The sequence below is a fragment of the Haemaphysalis longicornis genome, unplaced genomic scaffold (assembly GCF_048455015.1).
Source record: "Haemaphysalis longicornis isolate Haplotype H1 unplaced genomic scaffold, Haemaphysalis longicornis Haplotype H1 scaffold_1, whole genome shotgun sequence".
NCBI classification, from domain to species: domain Eukaryota; kingdom Metazoa; phylum Arthropoda; class Arachnida; order Ixodida; family Ixodidae; genus Haemaphysalis; species Haemaphysalis longicornis.
This window is the reverse complement of record NW_027526203.1, coordinates 430,640,754-430,658,345: the sequence shown is the minus strand read 5'-3', so window position 1 is coordinate 430,658,345 and position 17,592 is coordinate 430,640,754. Positions and strand designations below refer to the sequence as shown.

Genomic DNA, 17,592 nt, shown 5'->3' with positions numbered 1-17,592 from the left:
GAAAGCTGACCTGTGTACAACATAGGCCCTGGTTTTATGATCGAACGAGGCGCTGGGTGGCTACCTGGATGCCTCAGGGCTCCGCCTGGCACTTGACTCTCTGGCACAGTGACTGTGGGAACTTTTACAAGACTGTGCGAACTTTTTTTTTTTTCTCTTGCTTCAGACTTTGTGTGGGTGTGGGAGTGAGTGTTAACTTGTAAATATGCCCCTCTCTCTCTTGTGTTCTGTAAACATGTCACCTCTATCATCTGTCTCTCCTCTCTATGAATCTGTCATCCTCTGCCCCAACCCCCACACCAGCAGGCGTTCCGGTGTCCACCCCTAGGTGTGACAATTTACGCCTGCTGGTGGTCTTTCCTTTCCTTTTTCTTGACAATAAATTCATTCATTCATTCATGCACAAAACTTTTTTTGTTGTTGTCAAGCCTGTAACGTACCTTTACATAAGAAAGAATGACAAACTTCTCTAGTTTCGTACTTATGGACATTGAGATAAAGGTTTACTGACAAAAAGGCACTGACGCCGCAGCACTGGTCAAACTAGTTTTATGACCATTCTTGCTTATTATCATGCACTTGTACCAGTTTCAGCAAATGTTAAAGATCTCCAGGTGGGAAAACTTTACTTATCCTCAGTTTTTATTGCACCAAGGCTGGTAGCAAATCTGAGTGTTTTTTTTTTTTTTAATAGTCCAGCGTGTGCACCGTTCATGAAATGAACATGGTTGTGTTGAATAGACACTTGATGACATGGAATTTTAATCTTACTTGCAGAAGCTGAAGGCGATTTCGGAGCAGAAACCTGATGAAGAAATCAAGGAAATCCTTCATGATAAGGCAGCAGTTTTTCAGGAACTGCATGAAGAGTGTAAGTTCATTTGTTTGTTTTTATTGCCATTTGTGCAATTTTTTTAGTTATGTCTTAACATTACCGTAAAATGCCGAGCAAGCGCCCCCCCAAAATTTGTAGATAATTGGCTTAGAGATAGGGAGGGGGCCCTTATTCGGATCGGGCCCCAAATTCAAAATGGCGGCACAAAATGGCGGCGATCGCGAGAAAGACACTGTAGCCTTCAGTATGAAAAATGTTTGTTTATGAGTCATGACAGTTCTAGGCGATGCTAAAAACGTAAATTTTCACATTCACTTCAATCACTGTTAAATCCGCAAAACGATTCTACAGAATTTGATCCCAAAATAAGGTTCAGGCCCTCGGTCTGCAGCTCGTCAGGATCCTCGGGGACAATGAGTTTTGTTGCTGCAAAACTTCATAGTTCTTATCCCACTCACTTATCCTTTTACCGTCCTATTTGAACACGGGAGAAGTGAGGTGCCTGTTTCTGCCATTTTTCCAATTCCAGTCCACTACTTCGAGCTACCTTTTTACCGTTTACGAATGCATAGTGAAAAGACAGCCACTCCTGAAAAAATGGAGGCGATGACTGGTAACGCGTTCTCGTAGCAGCAACGACTAGAGAGAGAGAGAGAGAGAGATTATTTATGGCCAGCAGGGAGTGGGATTGTATTGGATTCGGCATCGTGGCATCCAAAAGCCTGGGAAAAAACACTTTCGGAATGGCGGGAAGTGGGAGGGGGCTTCTAAATTCCGGAAAAATGCTTGGGGGGCGCTTGCATGGGTGGGGGCGCTTGGTCGGTATTTTACGGTATACCCGTCGGATTACTTTCGTGACTTTTACGGTGGTCAGTTTTGTCGTGACCGTTGTGTCAACAGAAAACTCCCGCGAACAAATAAAAGAAGTTACAGGCACTGCCAGAAACCGAACCTGGAACGAATATAGAAACGGAGCGAGGGCCCGTTGTCTTACAGATTGAGCTACGAGCGCACGCAGACACGGGGGAGACGGATTGTGCACTTACCGAGCACATCTGCGAGTTTACCCCCTGCGTTCTCACTTAATGCCAAGTGATAGTGTCACGCGACCTCTCGCGCCGCTGTGCACTTTGCCCACGGCACGTGTAGTGGTCGTGTGCGCACCTTGTGCATGCGCTAGGAGTTAGAAAAATTAAAGGAAGCTCACATCAACGCATGGCATCTCACTTCTCCATCTCTGCCGCCGATCTCGTCGCCTCCATCAACAGCGGCAGAGACTAAGGAGAAGTGAGATAGTCTAACACTAGATTTGAGCTTCCTTTAATTTTATAAAAAAAAGTGTTTCCACTCATGTGCTTCACCAGTGCAATTCAAGCAACCACCTTTCATGTTTTTAAAGTTGTATTTTATTGTGAAAGGTGAAAGGTGAAATGTTCAGAGCACTGGTAAGGCCAGCAAGGCCGCATGCAGTCTAAGGGCTCCATCTGAAGAACTCCAACAGCCGAGTCATAAAGAGAGCCGAAATGAGAACGTGGAATGGTCAAGAGATAGCAAGATAGGTATGAAAATATGTGAGGGTCTGTAGAGGCAGCAGATATTGAAGGTCAAGTTCAGGGAGGAAAATGTGAATGGCAGTCAAGGAGAGCAGGACGAGAGGCCGACAAAAGAATAAAAAGCGGGACACCGTTGAGGAGGGACCTGGAGTAAAAAGCCACAGTGGGTCACTGACAAAACGAAGGGAAGAAAGCTCGTAAGAAATTGTGTCACGTATAAAAGATAGGATCAAGCTGCAGGAAGAGTAAGTACCTTTCTTTTGGTTTCATGTGGGCACAAGGGATATTGGCAGCTGTCTAAGTAGCCTGAACAATGCAGGAGCCTTTACTCAACTCCTGTGGGTTGCAAAATTATTTCCTTTATTTCTGTCATTGAATAGATTGTGCAGTGCCTATTGGTCCCCATTGTCAGCACCATTACACTTGAAGATCACATTTCTACTGCCTCTACAATATCCAGATACATCAGTAGAGTCGAGCCCTATTATGGCGAGCTTGATCGTTGCACTCAATTTGTTCGCTATATATATTCGGAGTTTGTAATATATGTTATATGCATTTCCTGGCTGGGGAAAAACGGTTTTCTTGTGGCGGGCATGCTAACGCAGCCGCGAACACTATTTCCACATCGTCACGCCACTGGCCACAATGGGCGTAAGTGGCACAGCTGGCTGCAGCTACAGCCCGGTGTTGCCGGTCTGATTGAAAACCCAAGCGCAAACTAAGTTACACGTGCAGGAAAATAGCTGGCAATTGCAGAAGGGTTTGCTGATAGACTAGTTGGTATTTGTACCTCGAAGGAAAACTGTGCAAACAAGGGATGAAAGCAAGCAAACATTTTATCTCAAGTCATTTAATTTGTTGCATAGGGAATTACATAAGAGGGGGGGGGGGAAGCAAACACTCTGTGAGAATGTAGTTTGGTACTACAGTTAAACCTCGATATAACGAAGTCGTACTTGCGGGCGAAAATTTCGTTAAATTGAGAATTTCGTAAAATCGAGGTTTTGATTTTACAGTTAATTTAACCAGTTATTGAGGTTTCAAAACCTTGCCTATCGCTCAGAAACAACTGCTATGTAGTTACCTCTCCACTTAAAGCGAAATTTGTTCTAAAACTGGCCGCGAAAATTGTGTGAATTAAGAGCTTCAACACTTAGGCAATGGAATTCGGATACCCGACAGTAGTTCATGTCGTAAAACCAGTGCTTTTTCCGCAACGCCTCATTAAATGTGATAGCAGACTAGGTTTCCACTTTTTCTTTTTTTTATTTCGGTCACTACTAAACGCTGTTGTTAGTCAATTGAACCTGCGTCCATGCCCCGTGAACTTCACCCCGGCGAGGTGCTGGTTCGAAGTTACGCCTCTTTTCGTCCGTTCAGTGGTAGGCTTAGGCGCGGCGTTGAGGGGTGCGGCTGGCCAACAGCGGAAGGGTGCTATCATCGCGTCCTGTAGGAGGCGATGGTGCTGTAAAGCTTTCGAAAGACTTTTTTCATGCACAAAGGCTCTGTAGTATGGGCGCGTGATGCAACCACGACACTCGAGATAAAGCCATGATTGAGAGTTGAGCCGAGTACACACGGACCGCTTCACTTTGTGGAGCAGCGCTTACGTGCTCCTGCTAAAGCGGAAAGCTTACATTAAATATCTTCTGGCCAAATTTGATTAAGCAATTACATTTATGCCCGCTGAGCCCTAAAGAAACCGATTTCTCCACATCGCAGCTCTAATGAACACGTTTTAACCATGTTCGGAGAGCAATTTATTGCCACCAGCACTCGATGTTCAAGCCGTAGTGAAGAAGTCCGTAAGCAATGCTTGGCGTTTCTTGACCAGGGTGGGCTTTACGTGACGCTCGTATGCTGACAGCGCTAACAAGGCTTGCTCTTAAACATTCGCGTGCGCCTGTGTGCCTCCGCAGAACGTCGATGGCATCCATCACTTCGGTGGCCTTCGGTTTCACCGACACTTCCTCAGGCTCTTGTTCGGAACACTTTTCTTTCCCTTGGAGTGCTCATGCTGCTTATAAGACTCATCTAATGATGGATGAACAAAATATTAATGTGGTTATCAGCGAGCACAACCTAGAGCAGCTGCACCGTGAGCAAGGACGCGTTAAAAAAAACTTAAAATAGGCTTCGGCCTTCGGCAGCCTAAGCATAGAGGGCGCTGGCGTAGGCAACGATGGAGACGTCAAAATGGTGGCCGCACTATTAAACCGTCCATGACCGCTAAGGGTTTTTGAGCAGCTTCTTTCATCGCTTTTAATTGTTGTCAACCGCATAATTCACCGCTTTTCTTTCATTTTAGCCTTTTAAGAGTTAATGTGAGTACTGAATGTTTTCAATGTGGGCTCTGAGAGGCAAAATAAAACGTGCCTCGACCGGAATTTCGTTCTTCCTTTCTCGCCGTGACTTCGTTAAATCGAAAGCACCGCACGAAATTACTTTGTAAAATCGAGATAAAAATACACGCATTTAGCAAAATTTTGATAGAAAACTTGAAAAAATTCGTTATATCGCGAATTTCATTAAATCGAGGTTCGTTATATCGAGGTTCAACTGTATTGGCCGCGAGGCCCACCACTGGAGAGGCTGGCGCTGCGATCGTTTTGACGTCACTTGTAGCCTACCTTGCTGCACAGTTGGCTTGCAGCGCGTGACACTCAGCTTAGGACGCGCGTTCTAAAAGTATTTTCGTGTTAATTTCCGTCGTTTGCAGTTAATTCTCAGTGCGTCAAGCGCAGTTTGATGTCATGGGGATTTTATAACCGTATCAACTGTGGTACATTCTCCGCAAACAACTTGAGCGTGGTGGCGTACGTGTGCGACCGAAGCATAAGCTGCGGCTCGTTTCTCCGATCAACAATGTAGACTACGATGATTGCCAAGCTAAGTTTCTTGATTTCCCTTGTTTGCAACAAATGTGTAAAGCAAGAAATCATGAAGCGTTTACTGCTCGCAGAAACGCTCCGCGCACACACCGCCGTGCCTGCCCGCACGGCCGACGGAGCAGCTCGAACCGACGCAGGTCGCGGCAGCAACAACTTGTTGCCGCTTTTTAAAATCACGCTAGTTGTGGAAAAGTAATTCGACAGCGGGGAATGTGGATGTTAGAGTGGTGAAAAATTGTGCTAGGTAGTGCCATCAGCTGTGGTTTTCAAAGCAATGCTCAAATATCTGCCGCGATCTACGCCGACCGTCCCCAAAGGTCGGTCCCGGCACCGCCGGCCCGTTCACGCGCGGTGCGGCGAGCGGCCGAAGGATATGTTCCTGCGCGCAAGCATCGGCCGAGGCCGTGGCAGGTTCTTGATCATCGATCGCTTAAACGGACGCGCATACAAAGTTACACATACAAGAAAGAGGGTGACAATGAAGTGAAAAGTTGTATTATGGACTCTCATTCGCAACTGTAACGATAGCGGCGAAGAAATATCTGCCGCGACATTAAGCCTAAAGTTCCCAACATTCGATTACGTGCATCCGAAGCCGGCGGCAAGCGGTTCAAGAAGACCCTTTCGTCGCGCACGCGCGTGTTGCGTTTAGGTTCCCCCATCACTTTGGGGGGCCCCCAACGCTCGGTTCTCCTATTTTAAAACTCCCAATTACCCTAATTCATTAACGACGTGTTTCGCCTCGTACACAGCCTCACCTTCTGTGAGCAATCGTTAGTTCCATTGATGCTAGAGGAAGGCAGGCTCACTACATGTAAACATAAAAGAGCCCACGTTACAATTATACATTCCCACACCGAAGTACTAATGAAAACTAAATATAGCCATGTCCAAACCCGCTCGCAGGCGTTGAAAACTCGCGTTCGTATACCATTTATACATTGCGGACAAGTTGTCGCGAAAAGTAAACATATCAGCCGTGCAGAGTACAGGCTACGGCAGTGATCGTTAATCAAATGCGGGAATAACAATAACTATGAAAAACATTGTAGGGGTAATAGGCACTGCTTAAGCCAAACTGCGCATCATAGCAGTACTTTTAAGCATGCACGGCGAAGCAATCCGATCACCGTTCTCACATATTGATTGATTGTAGGGTTTTAACGCGCCGACGCAACGCAGGCGATGAGGCGCGCCGTAGTGGAGGGCTCCGGATTAATTTTGACCACCTGGGGATCTTTAACGTGCGCCGAAATCTCGTACACACGGGCGTTTTTGCTTTTCGCCTCCATCAGAAAAGTGGCCGCCGTGGCCGGGAATCGAACCCGCGACCTCGTGCTCAGCAGCGCAACGCCTTAGCCAACCGTTCTCACGTAGTCATTCATTTACCAGGCAAGGCGAGCAGTAGGCGCGGTGAGATCACAAGTGAGCGACGCGCTTCCGTTGCTGTTACAAGGTGTTTCCTTGCACACACAGTCTCGTAAATGTCACGTTGCAAGTATTTAATAATGAATTTACTGTGTACTTTTCTCGGCATCAGTTGCATCGTCCTTGGCGTTAGCTGGCTGCGTACGAGCTGTGGGGCGCGGCGGTGTCGCCGGGAAAAAGCGAGTCGTTGATTGCTCGCCCGGATTATTCGGGTTGCAGACAACTTTTTTGGGTAATTTGCATCATATCCAGAAGGAGCGAAGGGGGGGGGGGGGGGGGGGTGTACGGTGGCCGCATACGCACAGGAAATGGGTTGTAGCAGACGACAACCCGAGCCTGCGTCCAACAAGTGACGTCATTCGTAGGTGGTGCCACGGTATGCCCTCGGGGCCAATATTGTTGCGTCCCGATAGTCAGGCTAACTCGGCTGTGTGGTGTTGCACCGATTTATTAAGCGCGGCGCTTCACATGGAAAGGCGAAACAGCACGTCCAATCTCAGCGAAAATGGCTGACCGAAAGCAAGCGCGCGGGGCTCGGGGTCTTCGTGCTACCCGGCTGGCCAGGAAACACGGCATGTATCCATCACTCGGAGATTGTACCAAGTGCAATAACCGGTGCACACCTTAAACGGGGGATTGCCCTGCTTAACACACAATCCACGCGACAATATGCTAACAATGCACATATAACAGTAATAAACATGTTTCGCGGTAGTCAGTCATTCAGAGAAATCTTAAATTGGTTATAACAATTATAAGAATCGAAGCAATTTGTCTAGAATAATGAGCACAATATATTAATAAAGCATCTGCCTAGTAATGGGTCATTGAATGGCGTTGAAGTAGTACTCCAACTTTTCACAGAATGAGCTCCAGTCACTCATGACAGCAAGATTGTTGGGGAGGCAATTCCTAAAGTTAATTTGCACAAGGCAAGAAACAGTTGTTCAGCATTAACACAAAAGGCCGAAATCACTCTTCTGGCACAGCCAACGGCAATGGGGACAGACGCACTCAGCAGATATCGCCTCAGCCAGCACAAACTTCTTGTGCGTCTCCTGTGTATGGCAGCAAAGGAGGTGGTTCGGGGGTGGGGGGGGGGGGAGGCAAACTGAAAGCCATGATGATGGGTTCTTTCTTTGTTGTTGTTTATTTTCTTTTACCCTTGTTTTTTTTGTTGCTGGCTGTTGTCGGAAAAGTAGGGAAGGAGCAGACTGGTGCTGCGCAGTGCATCTCAAGTTTTGCAAGCACGGGAAGCCACTCAAAGTGGCGGCAGCGAATGCCTGCCGTAGTAGGACGTTCACTGTACCCGAGCTGCACTGTCGCACCCGGTTATTTTCTGAAATATAAGTCCACTCTCTTAGTGTGTGCTGTGACAGTCGTGCTACACTCGTTTGTCATAACTGCGACTGTATAAATGGGCTCTACTGTACCTTATAAAAAAAACTACAATCGAGCCAATTTACAGTACTATGAATGCAGCAGATGTCCATTCTTGATTTGATTGATTGTGGGGTTTAACGCGCCGACGCAACGCAGGCGATGAGGCGCGCCGTAGTGGAGGGCTCCGGATTAATTTTGACCAGCTGGGGATCTTTATCGTGCGCCGAAATCTCGTACACACGGGCGTTTTTGCTTTTCGCCTCCATCCATTCCTACATTATCTTACTTTGATAAGCCAAGAATATTGGATTTAATGAGTGACAATGAGAAACAAGAGGCTGTCATTTTTAAATCTAGAAGTAGAGTAAAACTGGAGTAAAACTTGGTTTATAGCAATGCTTGTCGTAGACATTTGTGGCGCCCTCAGTCGATGGCTGTGATCAGCTCGAAATTATCAGGTTGTCTGAAGGTTGAAGGGAAACCTTGAGGGAAGAAACGGTAGTCAAACAAACATTTGCTCCTGGAAGTAAGTCTGCTGGGGCCTGTCTTTGTCACTGAAATTGTGTAGCCGATGCCATACTCTGGCTAAGGCTCTGCTGCACTAGCACTACATTGTCTAATGCTTCTGCAGGCCTTTGCATTTGCTGCACCTTCGCCTAAAGGCGACAACCTTTCTTTGCCATGCAGTGGAGAAGCCACCTGTTCCCAAAAAGGAGGAACTCTCGAAGGCTGACCTGGCTGAAATTGAGGATGCCTTGGAAAAAATTGCTGCTGAGAAGCAGGAGCTCCTCATCGAAAAGGAGGAGTTGCAAGACTTGAAAGAAGAGATGGCCGACTACAAGCAGGTGAGTTAACATTTGGCTGCTTTGTGCACAGCTTTATTGCTGTTTACCCTTGACGCAGTGTGCAGTATAAATACTAGAGGAGCCCCCTAAGCACATGCCATATTTTTTTACATCTGTTTTATTTTGGTCGCTTGTCGACAGTTTTTATGCGCTTGGGCCTTGGGTCTCATGTGCTGGTATAATGGTGCCAGCCACTGCTGTGGTGAGTTGAGAGCTTTGTTGCGGACAATAAAACATCATTTTCTACATCGAGGAGCAGGTGACGTGCCGCAGCAAAGCCTTTTCTAGAGTATGAATACCAACTCGCAAAATGACGAGTGGCCACTATTCTGTTGACCAAATGCGATAGAAAAAGCAAAGTGGTACATTATTAGAATTGCTACAGCCACTGTTTCAATGCATTATGAACAGTTTTTCTTGCCACTGTGGTCTCCGCCACCTATGCCACTGCCCAAAAGAAGGGGGAGATTAAAACCCAGATGAAAACTTGCAAACAGCAGAGAAGGGAGGCAGAAATATGGGGAAATACTCGTTTACTCCCAATGAAGAGGTTCCCCACGAGAGAGAGCGAGGGCGGCAGCAGTGCGCTGTTTTGGTCATTTCTGACTCACGAGTGAAGGGAACTATTAACGCAAACAGCAGAGAAGGGAGGCAGAAATATGGGGAAATACTCGTTTACTCCCAATTAAGAGGTGCCCCACGAGAGAGAGCGAGGGCGGCAGCAGTGCGCAGTTTTGGTCATTTCTGACTCACGAGTGAAGGGAACTATTAACGCAAACAGCAGAGAAGGGAGGCAGAAATATGGGGAAATACTCGTTTACTCCCAATGAAGAGGTGCCCCACGAGAGAGAGCGGGGGCGGCAGCAGTGCGCTGTTTTGGTTATTTCTGACTCAAGAGTGAAGGGAACTATCAACTTCCAAATTTGGGAAGCATTTTTTTGCAGTGCACTCAGTGCCTGCGGGTGGCTGGTCACTGCTATATTGTTGTAACTGCCATGGGCTGCTACTTATACAGAGTGCCACAGTTTGTGAGAACGATGTGTACAAGTGTGAAATCGACTGTGCGTGGGCAATTTCAAGAAACGTATTTGCTAGCTTCTGTTTCTGTGCTCAACTCCACCAAAATATGCGTGTATATGTGATGCCACTTGTGACGCATAGACTGTGCATCCGGCTCGCCTCATCTTCTCTGCACCAGCCGTACAATTTCACTGAGCTCAATGAGCTTGCAGCGCCGTATGGGCTCCTAGCAGCCCTCCTCTGCTGACCACGTTGCTGGCTTTCCACCACAGTCATGACATTTTGTTTTTTTCTTGCAGGATGTGGATGAACTCAAGGATGTGGTCGTAAAGACTGGCAAGGTTGACATTGAAGAATCTAAGGCTGCGATGCGGCTGTACAATCGAGTAAACCGTATTATTGGTAGCATGGACCATCTCATTGACAAATTAAATGAGGAGCGAAAGTCCATGCAGATCAAACTTGACTCCACAGAAGGACCTGCGGGTGAAAAAACCAAGTGAGTTCTCGGGCTGTTTATGATTATTTAAGGGGGGACACTGGTCTTGAGGACCGAAAATTTGCCAAAAAATCAATTTTCTGTATTAATTTTATTTGCAGTCTACAGGTCCCAAAGAATGTACCTGCAAAATATCATAGCTGTATCATAAGTATTCACAAAGCTGGCGCCCTTTGAAGTTGCCTAAATGACCATTTTTGCCTATGTTTGCAAACTTCATGCCATGTTTTCTCAGAACCAATTTTTTTTCCATATGGTCAGCTGTCGGGTACAATATCTTGGGATGTACTCGTTCGATTTACATCATTTTTGCTGCATTCGAAAGCTTATGAACTGAACAGTGCAATGAAATCACAAAAGTGTAGAATTTCTTTTGCTGGCACAAGATTTTGATTGATTGATTGATTGATTGATTGATTGATTGATTGATTGATTGATTGATTGATTGTGGGGTTTAACGCGCTGACGCAACGCAGGCGATGAGGCGCGCCGTAGTGGAGGGCTCCGGATTAATTTAGACCACCTGGGGATCTTTAACGTGCGCCGAAATCTCGTACACACGGGCGTTTTTGCTTTTCGCCTCCATCAGAAAAGCGGCCGCCGCGGCCGGGAATCGAACCCGCGACCTCGTGCTCAGCAGCGCAACGCCTTAGCCACTGAGCCACCGCGGCGGCTTGGCACAAGATTTTATGCATTACAATATCTTGGGATGTACTCGTTCGATTTACATCATTTTTGCTGCATTCGAAAGCTTATGAACTGAACAGTGCAATGAAATCACAAAAGTGTAGAATTTCTTTTGCTGGCACAAGATTTTGATTGATTGATTGATTGATTGATTGATTGATTGATTGATTGATTGATTGATTGATTGTGGGGTTTAACGCGCTGACGCAACGCAGGCGATGAGGCGCGCCGTAGTGGAGGGCTCCGGATTAATTTAGACCACCTGGGGATCTTTAACGTGCGCCGAAATCTCGTACACACGGGCGTTTTTGCTTTTCGCCTCCATCAGAAAAGCGGCCGCCGCGGCCGGGAATCGAACCCGCGACCTCGTGCTCAGCAGCGCAACGCCTTAGCCACTGAGCCACCGCGGCGGCTTGGCACAAGATTTTATGCAGTTAGTTTTACAAAAGCATTGTAAATTGATGACCCGACATTTACGAATTTTACAGTGTTTGCATAAACCATGCTAAAATTACTGCAGTGGTATAGTTGCACTCCCTGGTCCTTCTAGAGCACAAAGGGGTGAAAGCTACTTGAGTATTTCATAGTTAGATAATGAAAAAATTGCCCGAAACAAAGTGACATAACATGTTGCACAACTCTAAACTTACACCCCATAGATGAAAACTGACTGCATATTTGTGCTCAGGATGTTGAAATACACTCGATGTGTAAATCTCAAGCACATAAAAATGTCCTCAAGACCAGGGTCCCCCCCCTTAAGTGATTTTGAAACATATGTCTGGCAGCTGCTTATGTTGCTGATCCTAACGATGAGAAGGAAATCTGGCTTAGAGTTGGTATGGGCTGGGGTGCATTCAGCGAGCAGTCTTACATAGAACGAACACTAGGCTGCCTGTGACATTGAAAATAAGGGTAGACAACATTTGTGTATTGCCATTGCTAACATACGGGGCACAAGTTCGGCGCCTCACTAGGTGAACACCTTGTGCTGTCTAGCAATCTTCAGGGTGCCTTAAGGACTCTGTCAAGCACAGCCAGCTATTTTCGTTCCCATTGCTACATGAGATTTTAGTCAAGCAATGAGTAGCAGCGAGTGTTCAGTGCTAAACAAAGCAAACAGTCTTTTCTGGGCTCTAGGCATGTACAGAGAACCTGTTGCTTGGGGTATGAACATAAAGCATACATTTGTTACAAAGTGTTGTCTTGTTTGTGCGTGTAGGGACAACTTGATTGAGATCAATGACCTGCTGCTCGCCATGCGGCGGATCCAGAAGTCGTCCAGTAACACACGTCTTGAGATGATCACCGACCTCTTGGACACGCTGGACATTGACCATGATGGAGCTGTGAAGATCGACCACGTGTTGAAGGTACGCTCCCTCCCTATGGCTGTCAGCAGGCTATCGCAGTGAGGTGCACTTCCGAAGTGTAGTCCGGGGCAAGGTGTGTGGGGGGCCAAGGCCAGCTTTGATGGCTTGCACAATGCAACAGGAGTTCGTTTGTGTCTAATTGTGAAGCCCTCTCCCTCCTGTCGTGGCCCACTTTTGGTAATGGGAAGTGATGTGCACCTCTATCCTGCAGAATGCCCCTGAGATCACGGAAGGGGTTGCAAGGATTTCCCAGAAAAACTGAAGATATCTTATCTAGGTTTCCCCTAAGGGGGCACAAAGTTGTAGCCGAAGGAACGTTATTGAAATTTGGGATTTCAGATTGGTTGTTCGTTATTACAGTCAGTGTTATTGTTTGTTCACTCTCACCCTATATAAATGTTTGGTTTGGAAACTGCATTTTTCGTTATGAGCCCCTGAACCCGGCAGCTTGTGCAACAAATTGAAGTTGCGCTGTTCTGCTGGCGTTGCTATTTGAGGGCTCTTCCCACTTGTGTAAGTCGTTTGTAGCGTAGGTGCACTGGGGTTTATAATGCCTACCGCCTCGCAGTAGTGTGCTTGTTTGTCAGAGCTCTTACAGTCTTATAGTTCAGTTCAGTTACAGTTCATTTACTGTCTTACAGTCTTGCACGGGGTCCTTTCTTATCCAGGGACCCCATTGAGCCCTGAAAGTTCTAAAGCTAGGTGCTGTGAAGTATCTGGAAGCATCTGGAAGCCTCCTTGTAAGGGGACGTGCCCCTTGAAACAGCCTCTTTTCCACTTTTTTTTTTTTTTTTTTAATAATGAAGTTGGGAGTCTCAAATTCGCTCAGTTCGTAAAGAACGAAATCCTGTTGTTGTATATGCAATCAAATTTCGGATAACTCTCTGGATGAATTTTTATGCTGAATGAAATGTAGAAAAATGTCTTTTTGTCTGTACAATTTTTCATAGTAAAAATTTGTATTGTGAATTTTAAAGCAGCCTAGGTGGTTCCTTATGAACTCCAGGGTGAACAAACTTGCCTAAAGAAATTTTATCTATTTTCTTTTGCAGGAAAGAAAATTGACCAGTAGAGGGCTGATATTTCCTGTTTTTTTTTATGACCGTCATAAATACTCAGTGATACAAATGGAATAATCAAGATTTGTCCACTCTATACATCATTAGAATATCTGTGCAAAATTTCATTGCAATATGACAACTCTAAGTGGGAAAAATTGCATTTGCAAACTGAGAAAACGGACAAAAATACCAAAATGAGAAAAACACATTTGAAGGTTTATTTGTTTGACAGTTTACAAAATTCTTGCTCAAACAACATGAAACTTGGCTGTGGTGTAGTTTAAAATGTCCACACTGAGATCAGATCCCTAGCTAGACCTTCACTTCTGCGTGAGCTGCAACCTTACGGTCCCGTCAAACATTGTACCGACGTCAATCTGACTCGCTTCCAAAGCAGCAACTTGCCCAATTGCTTCTACAAGGTTTAGTGGCCAAGGCATGCACTTCTTTGGAAATGTAGTGGAACATCTTGTGGCAAGGTGGTTTGGGTAGTATTTTTAACGCTCTGCGGAAGTTAAAATTATTGCTGATAAAATGAGCCGCACTTGGCTGAGCACCTTCTGATGCTTGGAATGAGCGTCGCCATATCTCTGGCCTAGAGCTCGTCGCTGCCATGTTTGTCACATTCCTTCACTTCTTTTTGTGCTTCCCTTGCAAGGGCACCAAGTCCGACTCTGGTAGTGACTAAGGTCATGCCTCTTCTCATGAATCAGCTTTTGTTCGACAAAATTTACACTCGCCGCGGTGGCTCAGTGGCTAAGGCGTTGTGCTGCTGAGCATGAGGACGCGGGTTCGATTCCCGGCTGTGGCGGCCGCTTTTCTGGTGGAGGCGAAAAGCAAGAACGCCCCTGTGTACGAGATTTCAGCGCACGTTAAAGATCCCCAGGTGGTCAAAATTAATTCGGAGCCCTCCACTATGGCGCGACTCATCGCCTCCGTTGCTTCGGTGCGTTAAGCCCTACAATCAATTAATCAATCAAATTTTGTTAGACAGAGAGAATGATTCCAGCCAGCCCATCACTATTAGCCCCGAGTCATGGCGGCAGCTAATGATGGTCTTGCCTTCATGTCACACAACATAAAGGCCCAGTAAGCGCCCTCAAAAGGGTTGAGAGAATGTTTCTTTCGAATGACGAAGGCATGCGCTACCTCTAAGAAATGGATGTGATAGCAGCCAGCTACGCTTTTGCATGTCATGGCTGCTCAAAAATGGTTGATATATGACCAAATGCTCTATTCTAAAGTCACTGTGTGTCATTCAAATGCATTTTTCATTAACTTGACGTTCATATTTAGTTTCCATATTTTTTCGTGAAAGATGGGCGGCCATAGATGATAAAGCAAGTGCAAAAAAAAAAAAAAAAAAAAAAAACTCAACCAATTTTGAAAAGTGATAATTTTTCAGCCCGCATCTTTTCTTTAAGGGTCCCCGCAGCATGCTGTGAGCAGTGCAAACAAACCTGCGTGACATTTAGATTACACTGACAGGAGTACCTGAGCCAAATATTGCATGTGCACGTGAAGTGGTGCGCTCGCAAGTTGCTATGAAAGATGCCGGAAAACCAACCACGCTGTCCTCAATTTCTCTCATTATGCACCGTATTAGTTACGTCATTACAGCAATGGCTGTCCTATTGGCTGTTGCTGATCAACATTGCAGTTTATTTCTCGCATTTTCCGTGACAATCTGCCGTCATCGGCGCTTTGCACCAACCTCTTCTATGCCTGAGCCTGTATGTACAGTTTTGCGGTTCATTTTGTGTGTTTTGAGTGCACGTGGAGTTCGAGTGACAAATTCAATACTTCACCTTCGACCAGACCGTTCAACAACAAGCTTTTATTGCTTCTAAAACGCCCTACCAGCCTGAACGTGCACTTGCGGGCAGACACCAATGCCTGCTTTGTCCCGCACTGCACTGGAAATGGACTACTCCATGCTGCGGAGAAAAAGAGAAAACTCGCCTGCCTGTGATATATCGAACGTCATGAGCCGCCCCTCTCTCCAAGAGAGAGCGCGCAGCCTTCGTCGGGTAGTCCACCGTCAAGTTGAGAGGGAACGGTTATGCGCAATTTTTCATATCGCGTAGCTTCGGTGATACTGAATGGATTTTTATAATTCTTGCGGCAGGAGACTGCAGGGAGAATAACCCCAAAATGCATCACAAGCAGTCGGTGGCAAGTGCTGCACAGTCCCTTTAAATGCTGCGTGTTGTGTGCAGGTCATTGACACCCTTGGCAGAGAGAACGTCAAGGTAAGCCCAGCCCAGATGAAGGAGATCATCGAGCTTCTCATCAAGGAAGAAGTCCTGCAGGCCCGGAACAAAGAGCAACAGGCGCAGCAGGCCAGTGGGGAAACCGGAGCGCAGCCGCCCACTGCAGAGCAGCACGAGCAGCAGCAGGGAAACAAGGGCCCTTAGAGGGCGCTTGGGTGTCTCGCATTGTAACATATAGAGTGACTGTACCACGTTCCGCAAGCAACTGGTGGGGCATTCTCTCGTTCAGTGTGGAGGGCGTCGAGGTAGTGGTGTTGTTTTCTGCCTGTGTGTGTGGTTGTTATGGTGGGCACCTGAGCCATTGGTGTGCACGATGCCTTGAAGTGGACCTTAGGCTGCACTGTCCTTGTGAAATGTGCTACGGCAGCCTACCTGTAGGAATTATATTTGCGTTGTGTAAATTTTAGGTTAATTGATGGCGCTCTTAATTGTTGGGGTAAAGGGGTGGTTCATCTCTATTTTTTTTCATGAGGCTATGCTTTTACCAAGTGTCTATTTTCTCGATTGTAGTATTATTCTGGACATATTTGATAGACCAGCATGGAAATTTTTGCACAAAGTGCTAAATGCTGTACTAAACGGCATGGCCTTAAGTGATGTCCTGTTTACCTTGTTCATTTCATAATGCTATCTTCTTGAAAAAGGTCTTTCTTCTGTAGATGGGGAAGTTTCCCAGCGTAGGCTGTGTTAATCTGTTGTGTTCATTTAAAAGGCATTATTCGTCATTTGTTTGGTGATAAAGTGCACAAAATGTGCCGAATACTATAATCCCAATGGGTGTACTTTTGTTTGTTTGCATACATGTGAAAGCTTGTTGCTTTGACCCGTAGGTTGTAAATTTGTTGCATACAAGACCAAGATATTTCGCTTATTCGAGGTTATTCTTATTCTGGGTGCATTGTGTTGCTTGTTAAGAATGCATGTTTACTATAAATTTGTTGGGTGAACAGAGTACTGTCACTCCATGTACAGGAGGGGCCCTTGGTAATGGATAAGCAGAAAGGTTTTTTGGCTAGATATAATTTTTAAAGACAAAGCCTTGTTTGTTGGAACTGATGCTTACGCCAATTAATAAACACGCACATTGCCCAGGAGCACTGGAGCCGTTTTTCTATATGTTTTATGCCAGTTTACGCTGAGAATGTTGTTGCTGTTAAAAAATAAATGCGTAATATAGTATTTTTACTTGCCAGCCTTTTGTGTTAATCTGGAAGACAAATCTCACTTCAGTAAGTGTTGTGCACTGTACACCTACATCTATTACAATCTGTAACAGATGCAACAGTGTGCATTAGGCTGCTGCTGCATCTTACAGAGCTCTGCTCATCTTCTGTTTCTTGTTTTTATCATTGTACTATATCTGCATGGTGCTTGAAGAATTTGCATTAAGGGGTAAACATTAAACATTGAGGCTTTGCTATACCTGTAGTGCTACGTCAGCTTTTGTTAGCACCGCTTTCAAAACATTCTGGCCAACAGCAAAGCTCAGTAGACATTCTGTCTGCAGGCGTGTAGTCCATCGCCTTATGATTCTGTTTTAATAATGCTTTTCTTTGTTCAACTTAAGGTACTTATCAGTACCCTACTTGTGCCAAGATATACCTTACATTCTTGATGACTCCCTTTTGTGAACTGCCTAGGCTGCACAGGTGATGTTGCAAAAAGTTTTTGATTTCAGGTGAAATTTGGCACGGTGGGCTTCATGTTGAAAACAGTGTTTATTCAGTCACATCTACCCATG

At 45.8% G+C, this 17,592-nt stretch overlaps 1 protein-coding gene across 1 annotated transcript in view; it reads left to right on the top strand.

The window, feature by feature from the left end:
* LOC144155722 (mitochondrial proton/calcium exchanger protein-like) overlaps positions 1–17,036 on the top strand; it is a 49,460-nt gene extending 32,424 nt beyond the window's left edge. The window contains exons 9-13 of the mRNA XM_077687335.1: positions 778–871; positions 8,781–8,938; positions 10,258–10,457; positions 12,367–12,517; positions 15,798–17,036. Coding sequence (XP_077543461.1) covers positions 778–871; positions 8,781–8,938; positions 10,258–10,457; positions 12,367–12,517; positions 15,798–15,995 — 801 coding nt within the window. The 3' untranslated portion in view covers positions 15,996–17,036. The remainder of the gene's footprint in view (positions 1–777; positions 872–8,780; positions 8,939–10,257; positions 10,458–12,366; positions 12,518–15,797) is intronic.
* The last annotated feature ends 556 nt before the right edge of the window (positions 17,037–17,592 follow it).